Source organism: Pundamilia nyererei, unplaced genomic scaffold, assembly GCF_000239375.1.
Source record: "Pundamilia nyererei isolate P.nyererei 1_Seehausen unplaced genomic scaffold, PunNye1.0 scaffold00136, whole genome shotgun sequence".
Taxonomy (NCBI): Eukaryota; Metazoa; Chordata; class Actinopteri; order Cichliformes; family Cichlidae; genus Pundamilia; species Pundamilia nyererei.
The window spans coordinates 208249-230652 of NW_005187537.1; the positions used below are offsets into that span (position 1 = coordinate 208249).

Here is a 22404-nt window from a genome sequence, read left to right on the forward strand (position 1 = left end):
GTGCAGTATTTTCTTATGAAATCTAAAAGTAAAATTAGAAAGCAGAAGAAGATGAAAGATTTTGCTCGGTATTAAATCTGGTTCTTTATATTCTTCAAAGCTGGCCCTGCTTTATACAGGCCTTTATTATTAAAGTACATAAAACAATATAATCAGAAAATAAGTACTAAGAATATATATTTATTCTTTAATATTTATTCTTTAACATCAGACTTGTACTGTTGTACAGCACTTGGGTAAATGCACACACTGTATCTTTGTGTACATTGTGTAGTATGACTGGTGTTCCTGGATCCCCAATGCTCCATCTACCATGCGGAAACCCCCACCCAACAAGAAAGGTCTGGCCAATGTGAATTTGATCGTTGAGAGCCTTCCTGATCGCGGGCGCTCCAGCTGGCACCTGGGGGCCGTCTGGGCCCTCAGCCAATACCAAGAGAATGAAGTAGGAAAAGCACACAGACAACCGTTCGAACACTTTCACATCTCAGCACAGACACACCTCCAAAACAATCAAAAGTCTGATACGTTTGGTACATTTCTCATTTCCCAAGATGCTCTCCTCTGCTTCAGAATGTACTTCTTTTTTCCTTCCTTTTTCCTTGTGGCGTTCCTCCAGGCTAAATAACCTATCACGTCTCACTATTTCTGCAGCTGTACCTGGGAATGTATCCTGATGAGCACTTCACAGAGAAGCCGGTGAAGGATGCCATGGCAAAGTTCAGGAAGGAGCTGGCAGAGATAACCAGCTCCATCAAGAAGAGGAACGAGGGAAAGAAGCTACCATACTACAACATGTCTCCTGACAAAATCCCAAACAGTGTTGCAGTTTGAGAATTCAAACAAGACTAATTTAGTGGAGAGGCTCATACTTATACATACAGATCGAAGATTGATGATGTTACCGAGCTGTCCAGATATGCTCTATGTTACCTATGATTGGGATATTTCTGTGGAAGCGGTTTCTTTTTAATCTTGTGCATCTTGAAAAATCGGAATATTTTGAAGGTTTTTATTGTAATAATTCAAGAAGATAAACTTTCATATAATCTACATTCATTATACGTAAAGTGAACATTAAAAAAACGCTTTAATTATGCTGGTTATGGTCAAAAATCCAGGGTCCCAAATTATTTGAATATTTCCTGAAATGAATCAAAATTGCTGAGGTGTTTTTGACAGCAGCTTTTAGCTTGTGTTCCTTTTTGAGTCCGGTGTTTCTCATCTAACGGTGACTATACCCCACACATTCTCTCTGTAGTCCAGGTCAGGTGAGCTGGTTGGCCAATCAAACACAATAATAATAATAATATGGTCAGAAAAAACATCTGGTAATCATTTTGGCACTGTGGGCAGATGCTAAGCTTCATGCCGGAAAATGAAATCAGTATCTCCATAAAGCCTCTCAGCAAAAGGAAACGTGAAGCTCTAAAATATCCTGGTAGATGCCTGTGTTGACTTGATGAATCTCAGTGGACCAACCACCAGTAACAACCAGCACCTCGCATCATCACAGATTCCAGAAAGTTCACACTAGAATTCAAACACCTGTGCCTCTCCAGTCTCGTACTTTGATAGAAAATGTACTTCATCTGAAATAAGCAGCAGTTCACTTCCTTCTCTCCTTAGCTCATGTAAGATGCTTCTGACAGGAAATACCTGATGTTACGGATGTGGGTCCTTTCCTAAGGATGTCTCTCCTGCAGTCCTTGTGAAGTTCTCCCAAATTCTTGAATCGACTTCTCCTGATAATCCTCGCAAGGCTGCTGCTTGTGCACCTTTTCCCTGTCCAGTCAACTTCCTGCTGTTATGCTTTGATACAGCGTCTGTGAGCAGCCAGCCTTTTCAGCAGTGTGGCTCTCCTTTAGGAGGGTGCTGGCAATCTTCATCTGGACAACTGACCAATCAGCAGTAGAACTACACCGCCGAAGATATGTTGTTTAATCATTATGTTTGAATAGTAATTTATGCAAGCAATATTCTAATTTGTGAGAATTAGTGTGTGATTAATATAGAATATGTGAAAGTTTACCTTTTTCAATCACAAAAAAAAAAAGTTTTTGAGTTATTTTTTAAAGATCCACGGGTACATATTGTGTTGCCTTCATTCACTCAAACGATGGTGTCTTTCCTCATCTTGCACTTGCATAACAATTACTTAAGAGGTTGAGAGAAGGTGACAAACCGTGTTTTCTGCTATATGCTGAATGTTAAGTTTGTATTTCTGTCATAGAAAAGTTTTAGGGCAAGATCATCGAGCGGCGAGCTGAACGTTTCTGTCGCTGGCATTACAGCTTCTGGCTAAAGAGCTGATTTCAAAATGATTTGCAGCTTATTTGGGTGAAACTAAATTAAAGTGCTACAGCACAACGCCCTTTGAAATGTTTTTAATTATCCATTAAGACTGGATTTGTCCCTGCTCGTTTTTTTTTAAAAGTCACAAAGTTTTAAAAGTCACTTAATTTTTTATTTGGTTGTTCTTTTAATTACTACATATTTTGTTCAAACGTGGGAAATTAACTGAAAGCACATCAACATTTTTCATAAAAACAAAAAAGTACATTTTACCAAATTCTTTACAGTTACTATTTCAAAGCAAATTCACAGACAGACTTGCGGAATGGTATAAGACAGGGGAACAGTCATATATGTTCAAGTCCAGTCAGTAGTAAACAAATGTAGCTTTTATGCAAGTTACACTAGTCCCAGACATGATCAAATTTTAGTCACCAGGTAATCAACAGACAGCCTAAAATAGTGAGGCTGAGAAGAGTCTCAGTTGATGTTCTGCTCCGTGGGATTATGGACGTAAAGGGTGAGTGACGCAAAGACGGTAAAGAGGATAAGATGCTCAGAGAGGAAACAATCCAAAGCCATCACACTAGAACAAAACTCCTCTCATATTTCATTGAAGGAGCCAGCTCCTATGGGGAGAAAGTAAAATGACACCACAATCAATTTAAAAACTAAAAAAGGACTGAAGCTTTGAGCAACTCTATTATCTGAATGACTACATGCAAAACAAGGGCTGAAAATAATTTTCTTCTATTAGTGTCTGGGAAGAAAAATTAAGTGTAAGTTGCATAAAATTCACTAATGAAAGGGTCTTTTTTGTGTGTAAATGAACAAAAATATGCTGTTTTCAGTTAAAAATAAATACAACACAATATAAAGAAAGTAATTTTCTATCCAGAGGACATCCTGGACTTTAAACACCGGTACATAATTGCAGAACAGAACATCAACAAAAGGGTAATTGCACTTTTAAAAAAATAAAATCTGTCTAATTGCACTGAGCCTCCCGGGTACTGAAGAATCTGAGATGGTTCTCATTACTAGGTCTTAATCCAACTTGACACACAACAAGTCCCTCGGCTCATTTATGTATTACAATTATATTAAACTCCAGATCTCAAGTCTCCGTGGGGCATATACATAAATACAGTATGCAAATAACACAAAACAAAAAAAACCCAAAGCGCTTTATTGCTGCTGCTGCTGAGCAGTAATTGTCAGGTACGTTGTTGGACCATCATTGTTCACAGACAGTATACTGGTATCAAATACAGTTTTTGAAAAATGTGTGTGTTGCTGGAATGGCTGTAAGGCTCAACATGAGCCTGGGCATTGCTGTGCTCTCACATAGACAAACGCACTTACAATGACTGTGAGCCCCCCCCAGAAAAAACACCCACTTCGACCTGAGAAATCAACCGCTGCCCATCTCAGGCTGCACCTTCACTTTAACACCAGCAGATGGCGGTACAGTCAGCTCCTCAAAAAGTAATGATGCACATCGACTCTGTCACAGCCATAAATAAGCAGCTGTATTGCATTGATTTTATTAAAAGAAACTGAGTTTTTCTGAACGTAATGAGCAGCAGTGAAATGTTTCACTGACTTCAAAGTCATTCTTAATGCTTAACTGTGGAGTAAACGTGGCAAAAAAGGTGTTTTTTAAGCCAGAAATCAGTTGGCTGTCTTGTGATCGAATACTAAAGTAGACCAACATGTAAGAGCGAAAACAAATAAAATACACTTACACCGAGTACTCATCTGAAATGCTCACTAAGAATCCTTTCACACTTCCACCTTAATCTTGCTTAATTAAGTGAAAAGATTAAGTGTGGCTGGATTGTAACCATGCAAAAAAACAGGGTAGGAGCTAAAGCATGTTTCTTTTTTGTAGTTAAAACCTTTGGTTAAAGTTCAGTGGACAAACTGAAAGTAGGCAGCTGTGGATTCCTCGAGGCTTGTCCCATGGCTAAGCAAGCGAGTTAACATGTTAAAAACTGTAAATACCTATTTAAAAAAAACAAACAAAGAAAACAAAACACAAGCGCGACGTTGTTTATGCCCGAAGGGCCTCATTATGATCGAGACAAAGCGCAATTTCCCAGTAAAAAAATGATTATTTTTTTTTTCATTTTATAAATTTTTTGAAATCATTTTTAAAAAGATTACATTCTCAAAGCCTTCAGAAAGTTCACCATGGGGTACAGAAGTCAAGTGGCTAGATTTTCCATCATCTGAATCAAAGTTATGCAACTGACGTCGTTCAAATGACTCATTTTTTTTAACCCCAAATCCTTTTAGTCATCCACAGAAGGATTAATCTTTAAGCATATGTTGCACTTGAAGAAAAGTTTGTTTGCTCTCCCCCATTTACAACGTACAAGATACAAGAAAAAAAAAAAAAAGAGGGGGCAATGAGAAGAAGGGGTGGGATGTGCTTTGGGGACTAAAAAATAAAAAGTGCTTTGATGCATCTTCGGATCCAGGTCTCGCTGGATCCAGACCGCGTGGAGCTGACAGACCGCAGAGATGGCAGTATCTGGAATGCTCCAGAGATCTTGATGCATGGCGCTACATACTGATCCATGGCAGGTTAGCCCGACACTCACAGGAGGTAAAAAAAAAAAAGAACAGATTGATCAAAACCCACAAACAAACCACACATCGGGGACCTGTAGACCTCCAGAGCCTTTTGCAAGTCCATTCTTTTCAGTCCAGCTCTCCCAGAGGTGTACATTAAAGAGTCTGTGTGTGTGTGTGTGTGTGTGTGTGTGTGTGTGTGTGTGTGTGTGTGTGTGTGTGTGTGTATACAGAGTGGTTTGCACCAGGCCTCTTCCAACATTTACAGAAGTCAGTGTAAAGAGTCTGTTCCTGGGAAAGGAAAAGATGCAGGTGGAGGGAGGAATACAGTGTGATAGGAGGAATGTAGGCAGAGGGAAGCTCATGGCCTCTCTGTCTTTGTGGATGGAGTTTAGGGAGTATAAGGTGATAGTGGAGGACGTGGGTCATTCTGGCTTCAGGGAAAAGGGTACGGTTGTTCCTCAGTGACCGATCACGACTGTTCCTCTCCTCTGCGGGCCTGTTTGGGTGTGGAGTATGTGCACGACAACCAATGGCACAGACTCTGTTGTCAGACATGAAGCACCTCCATACTGTAGTCCTCTGTTTCCGTGTACTGGGAGGAGTTTGTGTCTGACAGATTGGGGGCCAGAGCCTCTTTGTTCTCCAGACTCGGCTCCATTAGGGGGGGCTTCTCCAGTGGATACTTTTTATATGTCTCTGGACGGTTCTGCACATATATGACCCGGTTATACGCCTTGAGTCTCCTCCATAGATGGATGTAGACTTTGCACTGGACGTACATGAAAACCAGTCCACCTGTAAATCCGATGGCCACCACCACAAGCTTGGTCCAGAAAGGCCATTCCAGGATTCCTGAGGAACAGAGAACAGACAAAAAATAAATAAATACATAAATATCAACAAGTGGACAAGTCAAACACAGAGAAGACTGTTTATAAGCTGCTGCAAATTCATCACATTTCAGTGAATCGTTCAACAGATCATCCTTTAACTAGAATATGCATTAGCAGTGAGGATATCCGCTGCAGGAAACTGTGTCTCCCATTCCTCTATACTGCAAATAGACACTATTATTACAAATTGCCCAGTGTGCTCTACTTTTTCAAACAAGATCTTAACAATTTACTGATAGAGATTTGCCTTTTTTTAAAAGTCAAATTTGTACAGGATTAAAGTCAAAGTCCTGAGCATGGAGAGACGCATGAGATAGCGAGCATCCTGTCATATTTCTATGGTAATGCAATGTGGGTGGGGCCAGTCAATGGGATAAAAGTCAATTATTAAGTTATATTTTCAGATATGCTATATTGTTTGCATTGTGGCAGCTGACACTAACATTTAGTTTATTGTGTGCATTAATTTACACACTGCTCAAAAATGTGAAGGAAATTAAGGAAGCAGAAACCACTGTGATTTCACCTATTCTGGCATAAATGAAACTAACAGGTGCAATGGAGAGGCAACAACAAACAAGTCAACCCCCCAAAAAAGGGGAAGCATGAGTAGCCACAATAGTTGTTGCTCCTCAGAAAAAGGTGCAGGTACCAGGTGTGCTCCTGGGTTGAAGCCCTTATACGGCCCTCTCCAGCTCTCCGTGTGCAATGGCTCATCTCCTCCACACTGTTGAGACTTCAGATATTTAAGTAACTAAATGATCTGAAATTCTTATCTGGTTCTACAACCTATACACATCTCTCAGCTGACTGCTTTTTAGAAACTCTCTTATATTATTATATCCATATTACCCATCCATACTGCAGTGCAGACTTTTCACAATTTACAGACATGGTGTTCAAAATTGAATTGCCCAATTAGACGAACAGAAACAAAGAAACAGGGGGATAAATGGTGGCACCCTGCTGCAACATTTCTACTTCATGATAGGCTGGGAGCCTTTGGTACAAAAAATGAACAAACAAATGACTCTTTTAAAAGTGGAAACACTGCAAAAAAAGGTGCATCTGTCTATGCAAAACGCTTAGCATTAATGTGATATGCAGTTAATTAGGCAAAGTACATTTCTGTAACTCCAGGGGTAATTATAACACCCTTGCAAAAAGCAGAAATCAAAGAAGAGGATATAAATTAGCAATTTCTGGGACATATAAATATTTGTAATAAGCCTCAGTGCTCTCTAAAACAAATAATAAGAGGCAGCGAAAGTACTCAAAAATGCCCGAAACCCATCCGTTTCTTCATATTGGCTACCATAACAGCTAGTTTAAGATATAAAAGTGCCTCATATGAGGAATGCCAATTCAAAGAAGGCAAACATAATATAACCAGTGTGGTATTAACTATGCTGGACAGAGATGTCAGGGGCTTTCTATCTAGCATTATGAGAAGCGATTAATGTGTCATTTGTTGTGTGAGAATATGTCAGCGAGGTTCATTTTAATCAAAGCCCTCAGCCACAAAGTATAACACAGAAAATAAATCACAGCATGTTCCTCAGCTTTGTCTGTCTGTGTTCATTAGGCGGAAACATTCAGGGAGGTGGTGTGAATATAACCAGCCTTAAAGGATGAAGTATGATTATTTCTACTCGGAAATCAAAGAAGAAAAGGGAAAGAAAAGGACGTAAAGAGTGGCTGAAAAAAGGACTTGGTACAGAAGGGAGGGAGAAGACACAATGTGAAAGTCAAAAGGTCAAAGTTGAAATGTTTACCTGGGACTCTTCCGGCTGCATGGGTAAAGAGTGTAAGTATCATGTATTACAAAAGACGTACAAACACATTGAAAGAAAAGGCAGAAATTAAAAACGATGTCAGATATTACATTTACACAATTTCATCATGCAATCAACATCAGCTCTGTTCCACAATCATACATGGAGAACAAACGTCAAGATGTTTACATCCATCTTTCCTTTTAATTTGAGAGCGAATCTAGAAGAAAAATAAATGGCCGTGGTTCTGTGAGGCAGCAGACAAGCTGGACTATTTGGCATCACCATGGTGACTGGACCTGACAGCCCTCAGGGACTGTAGCAAGTCTGAATCATCAGGTTGGGCTTAACAGGCACAGCCTGCTCTTCCATCTGTACACAGTTTTGAAAGTGCCAAATATGCCAGGGAGGGATGAGTAGCAGCAGAGGTAGTGCCAGCTGATGCTACAACAAGTCACCATTACAAGAGCATTCTCCATTTTTATCCCTGATGATGGGAGCCCAAAGTGGATGCCCACTTTTTATGGCTGTAAGAAGCAGCTCAGGGAGCCCAGTGTTATTTTCCTCTTATTCTGAGATTTGAATGAAAAACCATAAAGCCCTGCTTGTTGGACATTTTTACTATCGCCAGCAGCAGATACCAGTTTGGCACACGCATAAAACTGGAAAAAGCTAGAGGCAAAATCTGAAATATTGCGATGGAAGAAAGCAGTCACCCTTTTCAATAAATATAAAAATGTAAACATAAATGCTGTACTCAGAAAACTGCACACCTTGAAGGAATTGTATTTCAGATCAATACCACTCATGTTTGTAAGCTACATAAAGCATGAGTGGCCAGTTAGCTTTCCTCAAAAGTAACAAAATCACGCTATAAGCACCACAAACTCACTTATTTGTTTGTCATTTTGATGTGTTCAGATCAACGGTCCCTTTTTAGCCTTCCTGAGAGTCCCCAAAATATGCTGTGCCCATTCATGAACAGTCCAGCACTCATTACATATTTTCTACACTTTGATGTGCTCGTCAAACACAAGAGTAAAAACCAGGCACATTTTGTTTACATTTGGATATAGCTGTGCTAGCCGTTTCCAGTCTAAAATATCAGAATAATAAGTTATCTAAGTCCATAGACTGTATATAAAAGAAGGCTGTAGCTACCAGGTCTGAAGCGGAAGCCCTTTGAATATGTAAATAACCTGCAATAAAGACTGAATTCAGCAAATATAGACAGACAGATGTGCTTCATAATGATAAATAAGCAGGCCTCCAAATCCTCCTACACACAGCCTAAAGGTTTTTATCTATTTCAAATATTATGATGTCATCATGTTGTCTGGCACCTCCTAGCAACAGGCTAAAGTCACTTGTTTATGTACCTATGACACCTCAAGAAAATATCTTGTCGTTTTCATTTTACATCAATTGAAAAATTATACTCCTAAAAGTCGACTTATATATGGCAAATTACAAGGTCATCATGTTGTCAAGCAACCACCCACCAATGGGATAAAAATCAGCCATTTAAAGTGTCACGTTATTCTAATTTTACCAACAACAATATGGACAGGCCAAACAATAGTGTAGCGTGGGTCTATACTAGTATTTAAAGAAAAATATGTATGAGCTATGAAAAATAAGGGCAACGCACAAGTACCGTCTTTCTAGTGGCCGACAGTGGTCGACTCCTGTGCTTGCAAAAAGAAGTTCATAAGAAAAATCACCCTACGGTAAATCATTTCCATATCCTTGTCACTTCAGTGACGTAAAGCATTGCGTGTGATGTGTAGTCAGCTGTTGCATCCAATTTTTTGCCACAAACACGCATGTGCCAAACTCATACTAGCTGCTGCTGTCACACAGCTGTCACACCACTCGCATCACACATATATGCTAAAAAATTCCAGACTTTGCACACTATTCCTGTCTGGTTATTTTGCTGAGTACAGTTTTTCTTTTACAGTCAGATTAACCACAAACTAACCTTCGACACACAAAAACAGCATCACTTAAAAAAAATTGCCTCACTTAAACTAAAACAATCTCTAAAAGAAAGAATGAGATGAATATTTTTGAGTGCTAGTCACAACTTGGAGACAATTGTGGATGAATAGATAACATCCAAAACAAACATGTACCACAGACGATGTTGTATTAATGTTTTAGTGTTTGTTTGTGTGCGTGAGAGTCAGTGCTGACCTGATTTGATTTCCTCTGCTGTTCTGTCGATGAGAACGTAGAGGGACCACACCACACAGGTGATGGCGATGATGTGGAAGGTGACTGAACACATGATCTTTCTTCTCTCGCTCGCCGTCATCTGTAGTTTCTCCCACTGCCAAAGATGGAAGACTTTTGAGCATATTCACACACATTAAAAAAAAAAAAAAATAAAAAAAAGGAACATGCTTTCAAACTAAGCAGAGCCTTTATGGCTGAAAACTGAAGCCAAAGATCAAATTCCTCTAATGGCCAGTCGAAACTGGCTCCAAAGTGAGCCAATCCCCTAAAACTCCTACACTGAAATGCCAATTTTCAGTCATAAAAACATGTTTCCATTCTGCTACAAAAACTGTTTTCATCTCTACAGACAGTCTGTCTGAAATGTTCATGTTCCAGCTTTGGTTAGTGAAATTCTATTTCCTTTGATTAGTCTGTTAGTTAGCACCAATTAGCAGATATATACGTCTCTGTATTGCACCTCCACAACTGATGAATGCAGCCTGCTAAAAAGGCTTGCTAGCATAAGATGACAGCACTATACCCTTTGATCTAAATATGGCTACCTATGCAAGGCCATTCAAAACAAAACAAAACAAATAAACAACCACAAAAAAACAGGACGGCAGCCTTGATGGCAAAGTTAAGGGAGGTGAAGGTGGCATCATCCATCTTTTATATACAGTTTTTGTTTGAAACACTAAAATCAGGGTGGTAGCCTCCTTGTGTTTAGAAACAAGTGGTTGCCCAGAGGTTTATCAAGTAACACCTTTAACCTCTGGGCGAAGAACTGTTGACAAGGCAACTCGTCTCCCAACAATCACGATCTGACTCAGGCTGACTGCAATCACAGGCTGGCGAAGGTTTGCAAATCACTGCTGTATTATTTATAATCTGAGTCGGTCTGCATGGATGAGCGCAACTCGCCTGAATCTGATCACTTAGCAGCGGACTCGACTGGTTGCATTCTGGCTATACTCCTGTATAACATCGAGACGCTGTTTGTGGAGGAATTTCTGTTTCAGATCTAAGCAATTTCGTGTTTGAATTTCTGTGTATGTAGACAGCAGCAGATTTGGTTAATTGCCGTATTAATACATATAGATTGCATGCAATAGGCAGCTTGATCCCATTGATCCCATGCTTATTGGAGTTTTATCACTTCGAAGATATCAACTGATTGCAACTGGTTGCCGACCTGGTCCCCGTCTTCAGAGCAGCCATTTCGACAGCCACAAGATCGCAATAAATTTTGGTTGTGCTGCAGTCTTCACCTACTGTTTTTCCCCAGATGTGAAAGTACCATAAAGGCCTTTTTTATTCAGCTCCTGTCAGCAAAATCCAGTGTTACACAATGCTTCTTGGCAGGGTTAATGAGATAGAGAAGAGCATGGCATGCAGCATCCAGGTGATATACCCTGCTACCTGCCAGGAAGCTCAGATAACTGTGGAGCACCTGGTCAATCATTGGCTGCACTAAAATAAATGCCAGAAACCTGCCCAGCACTAAAAAGAAATCACATGATATCTGTACGGTCAGATAGCTTTGTGTAGCTTTCCCAAACATCCAAATCCATAATAATGAATTCAGTGATGAATAATTGCAGGGTCACTTTAATAAGACGCGGGTGTTGCCGAACAACATGACATCAAGCACTCTTTAATAAAAACTTTCATACTGACAACAACATCCGCCTCTCATCTCAAATTTCCTTGTGCACTCACACATGAACAACTTCAATATTCACCCATGGGATTCGGAAGCTATTAACAGCAGAGCATTTGTTTAAGGCCTTTTGTGCAGCTAATGAAGGGTGGAGGAATTTTAATTAGAGTGTCCTGCTATCTTCAGGCCACAGTGATTGATAAGAGCCTTTCAGGAACGTGGACTGCCTCTAAACCACTGAAAGGGATCACAACCACCCGGACAAGTGGTTTGCTTATGAAAATGGCTTATTGTGCTCTTGTGTCTGCACGACAAGACTGGAGATAGTTTTTTGGTATTTTTCGCTTCACAACAAAGGAGTGATGTGAGCTAAGTTAGGACGCAGAGACAAGACTGTGACTTTAATAACTGAGGCTGAACTGCTTAACAGCCAAATATGCACACACCTAACCAGCTTACCTTGCGCAGTGGTTTGAGTTTAGTCTCCATGATGAACTCGTATTTACACAGCTCACAGCAACGAGTGTCAGAGCTCTTGATCCACTGCTGTAGACAGGACTGGTGGACAAAGCGCAAGCTCCCTGTGCAGTGGCATGGTGTGATCAGAGGGCTCTCGTCATCCCCTTCGCAGTGACAAATCCTGCGGGAGGCAGAGAATACAGTCAACACTAAGCTACAGGCTAGACAGCTAGTAACAGGAGCAAGATGGGAGAGAGGGGAAAGATCAAAAAGGGAAAAGTTGGCAGGCGAAGGCGACACACTGAGAAAACTTGGGAGTTGTGTAATATAAGACTGCACGTCAGCAAAGCTGGAGTAGCATCGCCAAGAGCACAATATGCAACTGATTTTTCCACACCTACAACAGCTTTAGGTAAACAGGTGAGAATATGATTTCACAAACAGAGAAAACAAAATTAACACCCTTGTCACAGCAGACAATACATGTCCCACATGAGTAAACCCAGTAAAGACAAACTAAATAGATTCATTTGCAAGTCCAAACAACATTTTGAGAAACTCATCTCCTGCGTTTTTTGTGTTTCCGTGCAAAACTGAACACTTTTAATGTCATTTCGCTCTGTAGCTGTACAGCACCGAGTTTCATTGTCAGACAAGAGGTAATAAATGTTATAAATATGTGAGTTTTTTAATTACTGTAATACAGTCCATGACAAATACGTCTGTTTGTGTATCGCTGCAATGCGCTGCTACGAACGCTGATGAAGGCTGATGTGCCTTGGAGTTGTTGCACTTTTAACACCTAACAAATGTTGGCCAAAAAATAACCACATGAACACGATATTCGTTAAAAATACTACAGGAAGCAGCTATATTCTCTTTAACAGGTGTTTGTGATGCTGTGTCCAGTCCCCGTAGATGCCTGGAAAGCCTCGAGTACAGACACCGACAGCTGGAACATTCGATTAGGCGTCTGTTGCCTCTAATGACTGCTGGAAAGTCTGTTGTCAGTGAGAGGAACCAATCACTTTTCCAATAGACTGACTTGAAGGAGTCCACCACTCCAACATCACACACATCAGATGCTGTCTGATAGGATGGAGGATGTTGGTCTGCGTTGCCAGACACTAAGGAGGAGTATGTTTGTCCGAATCTTTCCACTCAGTGTAAGGCAGATTGATGGGCAGTCTGAGCAAATCCAGACTATGTGGACACTTTCACCTGCACGATAGTCAGGATCTGTCAGTTTTAGTGGTGAGAGGAGGTTACATCACACGCCATGCCTTACTTGAGAAAGTAGAAAATTATTATGATCTTAGACTTCAATGTCAGGACATCGACTTTGTTGTGGTTTTTCAGATTACAGTCCTCAGTGAATAACCAATAAGCACCAAAATCAGGCTGCTTGTTAGACCACAACATGACATTGATTAAAAGCCGGACTGATGTCTTTCTCTAGACTACCAGGGTGCCTGATAAAGGGGTTAAAGGTGTTGTAGCTTAAAAAGCAAATAATACCTTAAATGGGTGCAGAATACACAAAGCAGGGCACATGTTCTATTAATCTATTTTTCAAATACATTTTGTTCCCTACAGATTTCACAGGCAGTAAGATCAATAATCCAGGAACGTCTTCTGTGATGCTTTCTTCTCCTGAGTGGGTAGCGAGGAGCAATGGCATGTCTTTATGGGCTGGAAGATGCAAGCAAACAAAGCGTGGCGAAGACGAGGTGGAGGAGGAGGAGGCGGAGAGAGCCGGGTGTTCAGATGGGATTGTCTTTATCCTGGTTCATGGAGGGATAACAACATGAAGGAACACATGCACGCCCACGTATGCGTTCACACATGTTAGAAAAGGGAGCATACGAGATGACGTCTATTTCAAGACTTTGCTGAACTGGCCAGAGTGTTACAAGATTAAAAGACAAAGTGAACAAAGGTGGATAAAAATAGGTCATATCCAAAGGTTCTTAAGCAGAGGAGGTGGAAGAAGTGGAATAAGGCCAGGGGGATTAAAGGAAAGGCGAGACACAATCGACATCACTAGAATAAGTTTTTTGTTGTTGTTGTTTTTGATTATGGATAGACTGCTTTGTTTGTGTTCATTTGCATGCATAACGAGATGATGAACTGCAGATTCTCATCCCACACATACTGTATTTCTATTTCAATTTAAAAAAAGAAAAGCCAGAGGAAGTAGATCATTTGGTGCTTATATCAACGATTTCTGCCTGCTGAAATAAACAGATCTGACAAATTATTCTTCTTATGTGGGAGGAGATAACCACAGAAAAATCCCAACACCTCCGCATGGAGTTGCGGTGGAAATGCAGCGATCGGTAAACAACACGAGCGAATGAGGGCGGAGGAATCTTTCACTGAGACATTCAGGGAACTTTCACCTGATTCCACAACAGGCTGAACCGCCTCGGCGAGACGCAAGAAATCTCACAAATAAAGCACGCAACATTCACCTTCGTCATTTAACACGAGGCGCATCCATATATTCCAACAGATTAACATAATAACCCAGGCGTGGAAATTCGCAGGTAAATTAACTTTTTGTCAGCAGCGGCACATTCCGTGCACTCTTAGGACGTTAAAATTTAATTTGCATCACTTGCGTCCACAACACACCCTGTTTGACGGTAGTTTTAAGATGGCAGAGGCGCCGTACGAGTATGACAACATTAAAATGTGAGAAGCAAACAGAGTCAGGAAATCACAAGCCCCAGAAGCTGAGAAGGAAACAAGCTCAAATGCCTGCCGAAGCGTTCGCTTTCTTCCTGTTCCTCTTTTTTTTTTTGCTTCCTTATAATTTTCTCTGGTGGCATGAAGCCAGTCTTTTGCACTCCACACTCCCTCGATGTGTTGCTTAAACACTGCCCTCCCTCCAGTTATTCCTCATTCTGCCCTCATCCAAAAAAGTATGTGTATGTTTTTTTCAAATGAATTTCAACACCACTAATCTGTCTTCTCTTGCTTTTCTGCTGAATAGATTTTCCTGTGGAAGATATGTGCGGCATCTGAAGTATTTGCCTCTCAGACTCTTTTCAGTCTGCGCAGTTTAAGCGCTGCCAGAGACATGCTGATCAATTCAGTGGCTTTAGTAGCTAAGCAATCTCTCTCTGTCTCCTTTTATTTTTCTTTCTCCTTTCTTGTCTCTGATCATTTAAGCGGGTACTCGTTTGTCTTTGCATGAGCACGCTTGCCTTCAAAGAGAATATTAAATTTGCTGAGGAGACATTTAACTGTTGGAGGAAGGTTAAGGAATTACACAGACTCTAGCTGTTTTATGCTGTCAGATTTAAAAGCTTAAAAGCTACCCTGTAGCCTGTTTTTTTGAACATTAGAGCCACTGCGGCTCAATGTTATTTGAATTTCCTGCAAATTAAAAACTGAGTCATTAAATCCTACATTTAGTTGATTATGGAATAACTAAAACCTTTGATAATTTTTTTTTAAAATCGATGCCAACTATTTGAAAATCATTGCATGTTCTTGCCTAATCCACAAATATGCATTCAGTAATGCATATGTATCAAAGTAAAGAAACAAAAACTGGAGAAAATATAAACTTGAGTACAATCGCTGTGATTTAGTTAGGAGGTTGTTCATGGTTAAGGAAAAAAAAAAGGGGGGGGGGGGTTCAGGCCCATCTGAAAAGGTCACTGTGCTCCCTCGGCTGAATTCTGCCGACATACTTTCAAAGCTGTAAGTGAAATTAAATCCTACAATTTGGTAATGAAAAGGTTGTACACCCACATCACAGATATCGCAGTAACAACCAAGCGCTGGGAGCTTAGTGCACCTGCAGCAAACGCCGCAGCGACCGAGAAGGACTGAATTTGGAGTACACACCCCTCATTTAAAGCCTGATCAAAAACTGCACACAAACAGAAATGTGTTGACAAGATTTTGTGCTCACACTCTGTGACTCCCTACTGTTCTGATGTGTGTGTCTTTATGTCTCTTATTTTGTAAACTATGCTACCAAAAACAGATATTTTTGCACTTCTGTATCTGAATGAGAATCAGATTTATTGACCAAGTACTCGTACACATACAAGGAATTGGGCTCCAGCTGTTTCTTTGCTCTCAGTGCACGCAACAACAGACAACACTGAAAACAACATAGCATAGAAAATAACAACACATGAAGCTTATTTATGGTGCAGAGTGTGAGTATACTGGAAAAAAGTTTGGATTAAATAAGGGACGGATAACTAGTTACTACATGTATGACCTCTTTACCTGCAATACATTTAAAACTCATCTCAAACGATGGCTAAAAGGGGATCAGATTAGTGATCGTTAATTTTACAAATATCATCAATCATCTTTAATGTTGTAAGTTTTTATATTTACTTGTTCTTTTTTTTTTTGCTATGAGATGTTATGCTGTAATTTGATGTATTTGTTGTCTGGACTACATTGTTTGACATTGTCTGACGGTCTGCTTAATTCCTTGTTTACTGTTTTTTGTCTGACCTGCCAGCGACTACAGATGAAAAGCAGCCTTTTGGATAACTCTGGCATATTTACACTGATATGCTCATTAATATGCACGGCCCCTTTCAAAGAAACAAATTCAAATGAAAAAAATATGCATATGATTGCACACGGGTTCACAATGTGGTTCAAAGTAGTTTGTTAATGCTTTTATGAATTTGTGTACCTGTAAAGGTGAACCATGCGGTTACGACTATACAGGATAGCCTCCTGTGGTGCTTGCATGCTTAAGCAAGTTATTATTAATTTGAAAAACCACACATCTTTCTTTGATTAGAATTTTGTGAACACATGTGACAACATCTGGCCAGAACCTTTCGAAGTGGAGTTTGCGTGTTGTCCGCGTGTCTGTGTGGATTTTCTCTGGGAACTTCCGACTTCCTCCCACAGTCCAAAGACACGTGCTTACCTGGTTAAAGTGTAATTCTAAATTGCCCATAGATATGTCTTTCTCTTGTACTAGCGCTGAGACAGATGCAACCTGTCCATCCAACTCTTGCCCTACAGGACAGGCTCCAGACCACAAGATGTATTTATTTATTTATTTATTTATATCTGGAATAAAAATAGTTTTCAACTGAGAAAGGTGAATTTTCAAGTCAAATGCTTCCTTGTCAAGCTTGGTTCCCTGAGCCAGCAAACATACAAATGCAATCAATAGGAATGTTTGAATTCTTTGAAGGAATAAGCTTTTTATGACAAAGCAAATCCGGCCATTTTGTAATGCGTCTAGATGAGAAACACTTATCTGCTTGGTGACATTTCTAATGAGGAAGTGAAGCAACTCCCTTCACACAGCTGACTTTCAGCCACTACTCTCTGAACTGCTGACAATAAAGGAGTTTGATAATAATTAACCAACTAGTCACCTGTGAAACAAACAACCTCCCACACATACTTTTCATAGGTGAGGTCAGCATTAGAGCTGCGCTCACGTTTTAAGCCACCTGACAGAGAACTGGAATAACGTGTTTGTGTGTGCGCGTGTGTGTGTGTGTGTGTGTGTGTGTGCAGTCAGACTATCCAGGCTATTTGAAGCCAATAATCTGCCTTTTGATCTCTGGCCTTCACTTTGCCACTTCTAAGCTGGTGTTTCTCCATCGGCCCACAGCTGACATGTAAATCTGGAAAGCAGTAGATGCACACACCAGAGCCAAAGTGACAACAAACAGAGTCATATATAATTCAAAATCCTTTAGATCTCATTAATCCAGTGAAGTGCTGCCACGCTTCGTATCGACAGCAGGAGTTAATGCTCAAAATTCCCGTTCTTGGCAACCAGCAAGATCTACTCATCTGCAGAGACCTCGCAGCCATGACCTGGTCTGTAAGAAAGTTACTCACAATGTGTCTTTATAATAAGAACTGGCTCTGGCAGTAAGACAGCATCCAATTGGTCATGTGACAAAGACTGATGGTGGACCCAGACACGGGCTATTTATTGTTCTCTGTTCCACTAGTTCTCAGACATATAACTCTGTTCCTCTGTGCTATTAAATTTTCTATGCTAACCTCTGCCCTTCTATCAATTCCATAATAGTCCTATTGCCCTCTATTCCTACTGCAAAGCCTCAGGCTTATGAGCCAAAATCAATCAGATTTTTTTTTTTTTTTGCAGCCTATATACGACACTTTACTGCCTCATCGATCTAACAAATGAAAAAATATTTTAAAAACACAGCTTGGCAGCACAATGAAAAACACAGCAGAACATTGAGATAACAGTGAAGTGAAATTAGATGGTATGAAATTACTTTACGGCACATTTGTGTCACACACAAAAGGGTTGAATTGGAACAGCTGAGGAGGAGGTGGACAGTGTTGTGGTGTGTGGAAATTAAAGCATCTACGTGTCAGGTTCTTCTGAGTAACTGCTCGACTCTGAGCAGGGATTTAGACTACAAATACCACAACGAGATATTTTCTGGGTATACAGGCTATGGGATGAGAAGCTCTCCACTACTCCACAGGGCTCTGGGATTCACTGCCACGTCACGGTACAGGGGTGGTCTGGGCTTTACGTCACAGGAAGGGTGGGTGTGGATTACGCCGTCCAGACAGTCACCCACCTGCAGCAGTCCCCGGATAGAGAATAAGGTGACAGTGGCCCCGATTTCTCTGACAAAGGGGATGGACAGCAGTCCAGATCGCTGTCTCCTTCCATATAGCACACTGGAGCTAGAAGTCCAACTGACGCAGCCACTGTCACCAATTTTGGAGATGCTGGTTGACCCGTTTCTTTTGAAGTAGGACTGGGCTGGTCTTCCTCAAACACATCGTCATCTCCCACTAAATCCTCAGAGGGCAAGCCTGACTCGCTACCTTCCAGCAGGGCACTGGAGGACTTGATGTGGAGGTGGGAGGCGTAGCTGCCCAGGTCTGAGCATTGCAGGCTGGCTGATGTAGAGGATCGAGAGAAGGGAAGGAGGAGACGAAGAAAATTGGAGCTTGGGGAGTTATGGGTGTGGTGGTGGGTGTTGGAATGAGGAGCGGTAAGGATACCGTGATCAGTTGGGAGACAACTGGCGGGTGCTATGCCCAACATGTACTTGTAGTTGTTGGTGAAGGAGGGAACGAGGTGGGGCTGGGCGCGCGTTGAGAAGCCAGGATTTGGGATCTGTTGTGTGGGCGTTGCAGCCAGCTTGCAGTTGAGTTTGTGAGCCCTTCGATCCAAGTCAGGAGGCTGAGCGGGCTCGAGCTTCAGCTCCAACTCTCCCTCAGAGCACGTGCGATCTATAAACTGCAGACCTCGGCAAAGACTGTCCACACGCTGGCCGACGTCATTCAGAGACACCGAAAACCTGAGCGAGTTGTTGGAACGGATGCTGACGGAGGACGGACGCAGCAGAGAGAGCCAGTCTCGCTGTTTGGCGTGTTTGGAAGCAGGTAGGACGTCTGTGCAGAGGGTGGTCACTGAAACATCTCCTGAACCCTGACAAGTTTTACCCTTAGAACTCAAAAGAACCACTGCTGTCTGCTTCCGAGTGTCCTGATCCTGACTGATGATGTGATTGTGCATGTTTTTGTGTGTTAAAAAGGAGCACGCAACAGACAACAGCGGTAGAGGACAACAGGAAAAGGTAGGGGGAAAGACAAAAAAGAGAAATGGAAGAGACATCATGCATTTAAAAATAAAGGAGTTTGAAAAATAGGATATATAAACACCGGATGATTAATGTTACCGTTAACTCCATTTAGCAGCAGCTTGCAACTAAGGCTGCTCCCAGCAGTGACATTGTGCAACTCAGGGGTAAAAGTTAAGCCAACATCACCCACTGATAAGCAACTTCATCACTGATAGACTGATAAATAAAGTTCATTTACTGCACGCAGGTGTTCATATCAACCTGGACAAATATAATTTCTTGGCATGAATTCAGACTGAAAGGTACCTGCAGATGTCCTGGCTAGACGGGGAAACTGACGTCCTCGAGAAACTGCACGGAGCGTTGACTGAAGTCGGGCTTCCAGCCTGAGAAACAAAGCACACGCAGAACAAAAGGCAGTTTAGGACAGAGAGTACAGGCACGTGAACATGAAACCCTCCAGTTAAATAAATACTGCATCAATCAACAGGCGATTGTATTTTCCGTGGTGGCGGCCGTGGCTCCGCGTGGTGAGGAATTATCAGCGCCAGCGCCCATCAGCACATTTGTGTGATCTTTACACAAAGAGAGAAAGCATGTTGTGTACTGATGCACAAGATGATAGAGAGGGGAAAAACAATGCTGCCAGTTAATCTGTCTAGTTTAAGGTGAAATCTGCAAAAAAAGAAAAAATAATATCAACAGGCGGCTGCGAAGAGAGAAGTGCTGATGAGACCGATCGAGAGTTAAGAAGAACGAGGCGGCGAGCGAGGCACGGCTGGGGGACGTGAGGCTGCAGATTAATGCTCAGCTTCTACAGAGAATAATTTTTAAACACGTGCACTGCAGGTGCAAGGCTGTTAGAATGAAAACACCTTCAGCGTCATCAAGGCTTTCACCAATATTTATTTTACAAACATATGAAGATTACTTTTTCCTCAGATTTTTTTTTATGACAACTTGGGTTTTACTTGCAAAATATTCTCTTATGTCTCACAGGATAATAAATCTAATTGATCAGATGATCATCCTGGTAGATCATTCAACTATTTTAGTGCACTTATCCAATTCAGGTGTATGAGACGGGTTGAAGCCTTTCCCAGGAGTCATAGGGGGACACCAAGGACAGGTCGCCGGCTTGGCTAATTCACAAATCATTCATAATTCACACCCAGGGTCAATTTAGAATCACAAATTATTTACTACATCATATTTTATTATTATGTAGCGTCACTTGGGTGTTCCAAAAACGTTCACTTAGATGAGTTCATCTGTGAGACGAGACAAACTGTGTGGCTCCTTTTAAATAAGTAGAACTGCTCTCAATCATTTCGTTGTATCAGACCACACTGAAGCCTTTGAAACCCTCTTTTTCACCTCTGTTGTTTTTAAGCTTCACATTCAACATAAATGTGATCTTTTCATCCTACTTTCAACCAGAACATGATTGAGTATATTCCCTCAAATACAGATAATATTCCCTAAAGTCTCCCATATTGACAGGTTCAGACCGGATACATAACAAATGAGATCAGACAGTGTTTGGGTTGCTAACATAAAGACATGGGGGGGAGGGCCTGGTAATTTCAGCAAGAAACTAATTACCTATTGATTTAATTTCTAACTAAAGGAAAGTTTATAGCTCACGGCCGGACACCAATCAATAGAAAATTCAATTTCCAGCCATGCCCTTTCATCCTGTTTATCTGTCTGTGCATGAGCAGCACCGCTTCTTTTTCCCCACTTGCACACAAAAGCACTTAAACACGCTGTCCTCCTGTTTCGCGTCACTGTTCTTCCACTGCTTACTCAGGGATGTAATTTACTTAAATCTTTTATTTCCTCTGTTTCTTGTTTAATTTGACTCTTATTTTAAACAGCTCATGTTCAAGGTCACCGTTTGGTGCTCTGGCAGCAGTCTGGCCAATAAATGTAAAATGAAAAGACAGAAGTGGATGAGAGACAACAATTAAAGCGTTATTATTTAGCAGACAGTACCACAATAAACTACAAAAACCGAAAGCTACTCAAATGAAACTCAAGAAACGCCGAGTTTACCTGAAGCATCGTGGGAAATACGAATATGGGCTGACCAATGAAGCAGATAGGGATCTTTATTAGTTACGTTCTGTGCAACTCGGCAAATAGATAACTCACTGCGTCTTTGAGCGTTCAGACAATAACGTAGTTGAGGTAATAATGATTAACTTCCCGTTAAAACCCTGCATGACTCCATAGTCCTATTAAACAGCTGCTCTTTCTTAACAGCTCTCTCTTGTGAGGACCTGCTTTGATGAGTAAATAACTGCCTCCGTTTAACATATAACAAAAAACGCTGGAGGCAATGATACTTCAATAACTGCTGAAAACTGGTTTTTGGCACCACCGACAGTTGTCGCACTTTGAAACCTCTAAACTGTGAAAGGAAGCAGATTCGCGCTTAAACGTATCCATTCAGTTATGGTTCTCTGACTCTGATGTGCTAATTAGATATAATCCAGCCTCACTTCACATTCACCCTAATGAACACCTGTTTATTTTATTGTGAGTGCTGAAAAAAACTCTCATATTATTATAATAACCACTAATTTAACCTCTCTCCTCAAGCACTACCGCCCTCCACGCACTCTCACGCCACGCATAAATTATTCACTTTTGTATTTGTTGCACTCTCTCTTATCCCTGAAACACCTTATTACTCGCATGTCATTACCTCTGCCTCCTTCCTTCTTCGACAGCCTTAACCTGCACAGATGTAGCCATTGGGGCCTTTTCAAGTAGAACCTTTAAAATCTAACAGGAGCAATGAATCACTGGCTCCCATTGAGAAACTACTAACGAAGCTGGCAAGAATCAAAAGTTCACTGTTGACCTTTAAAACTGTACAAACCTAACCCGAGGTGTCAAAGTTTGTA

General features: G+C 41.1%; 2 protein-coding genes across 11 annotated transcripts in view; one reads left to right on the plus strand and one right to left on the minus strand.

The window, feature by feature from the left end:
* alox5a (arachidonate 5-lipoxygenase a) overlaps window positions 1-1848 on the plus strand; it is a 10016-nt gene extending 8168 nt beyond the window's left edge. The window contains exons 13-14 of the mRNA XM_013913534.1: window positions 275-445; window positions 655-1848. Coding sequence (XP_013768988.1) covers window positions 275-445; window positions 655-834 — 351 coding nt within the window. The 3' untranslated portion in view covers window positions 835-1848. The remainder of the gene's footprint in view (window positions 1-274; window positions 446-654) is intronic.
* A 524-nt stretch (window positions 1849-2372) lies between these two features.
* The window catches only part of marchf8 (membrane-associated ring finger (C3HC4) 8), a 91464-nt gene continuing 71432 nt past the window's right edge, over window positions 2373-22404 (minus strand). For 6 of the 10 annotated variants that reach the window (XM_005743807.1, XM_005743810.1, XM_005743808.1 and 3 more), the window contains 5 exons: window positions 19796-19875; window positions 11892-12072; window positions 9746-9881; window positions 7547-7561; window positions 2373-5730 (listed from right to left, as the gene is read on the minus strand). In XM_005743807.1, the coding sequence (XP_005743864.1) occupies window positions 5426-5730; window positions 7547-7561; window positions 9746-9881; window positions 11892-12072; window positions 19796-19875 (717 nt within the window). In that variant the 3' untranslated portion in view covers window positions 2373-5425. Of the gene's footprint in view, window positions 5731-6423; window positions 7562-9745; window positions 9882-11891; window positions 12073-18472; window positions 19588-19795; window positions 19876-22404 lie in introns of those variants that run through there. The other 4 variants (XR_312010.2, XR_001290507.1, XM_005743812.1 and 1 more) reach the window with 4 other exon arrangements.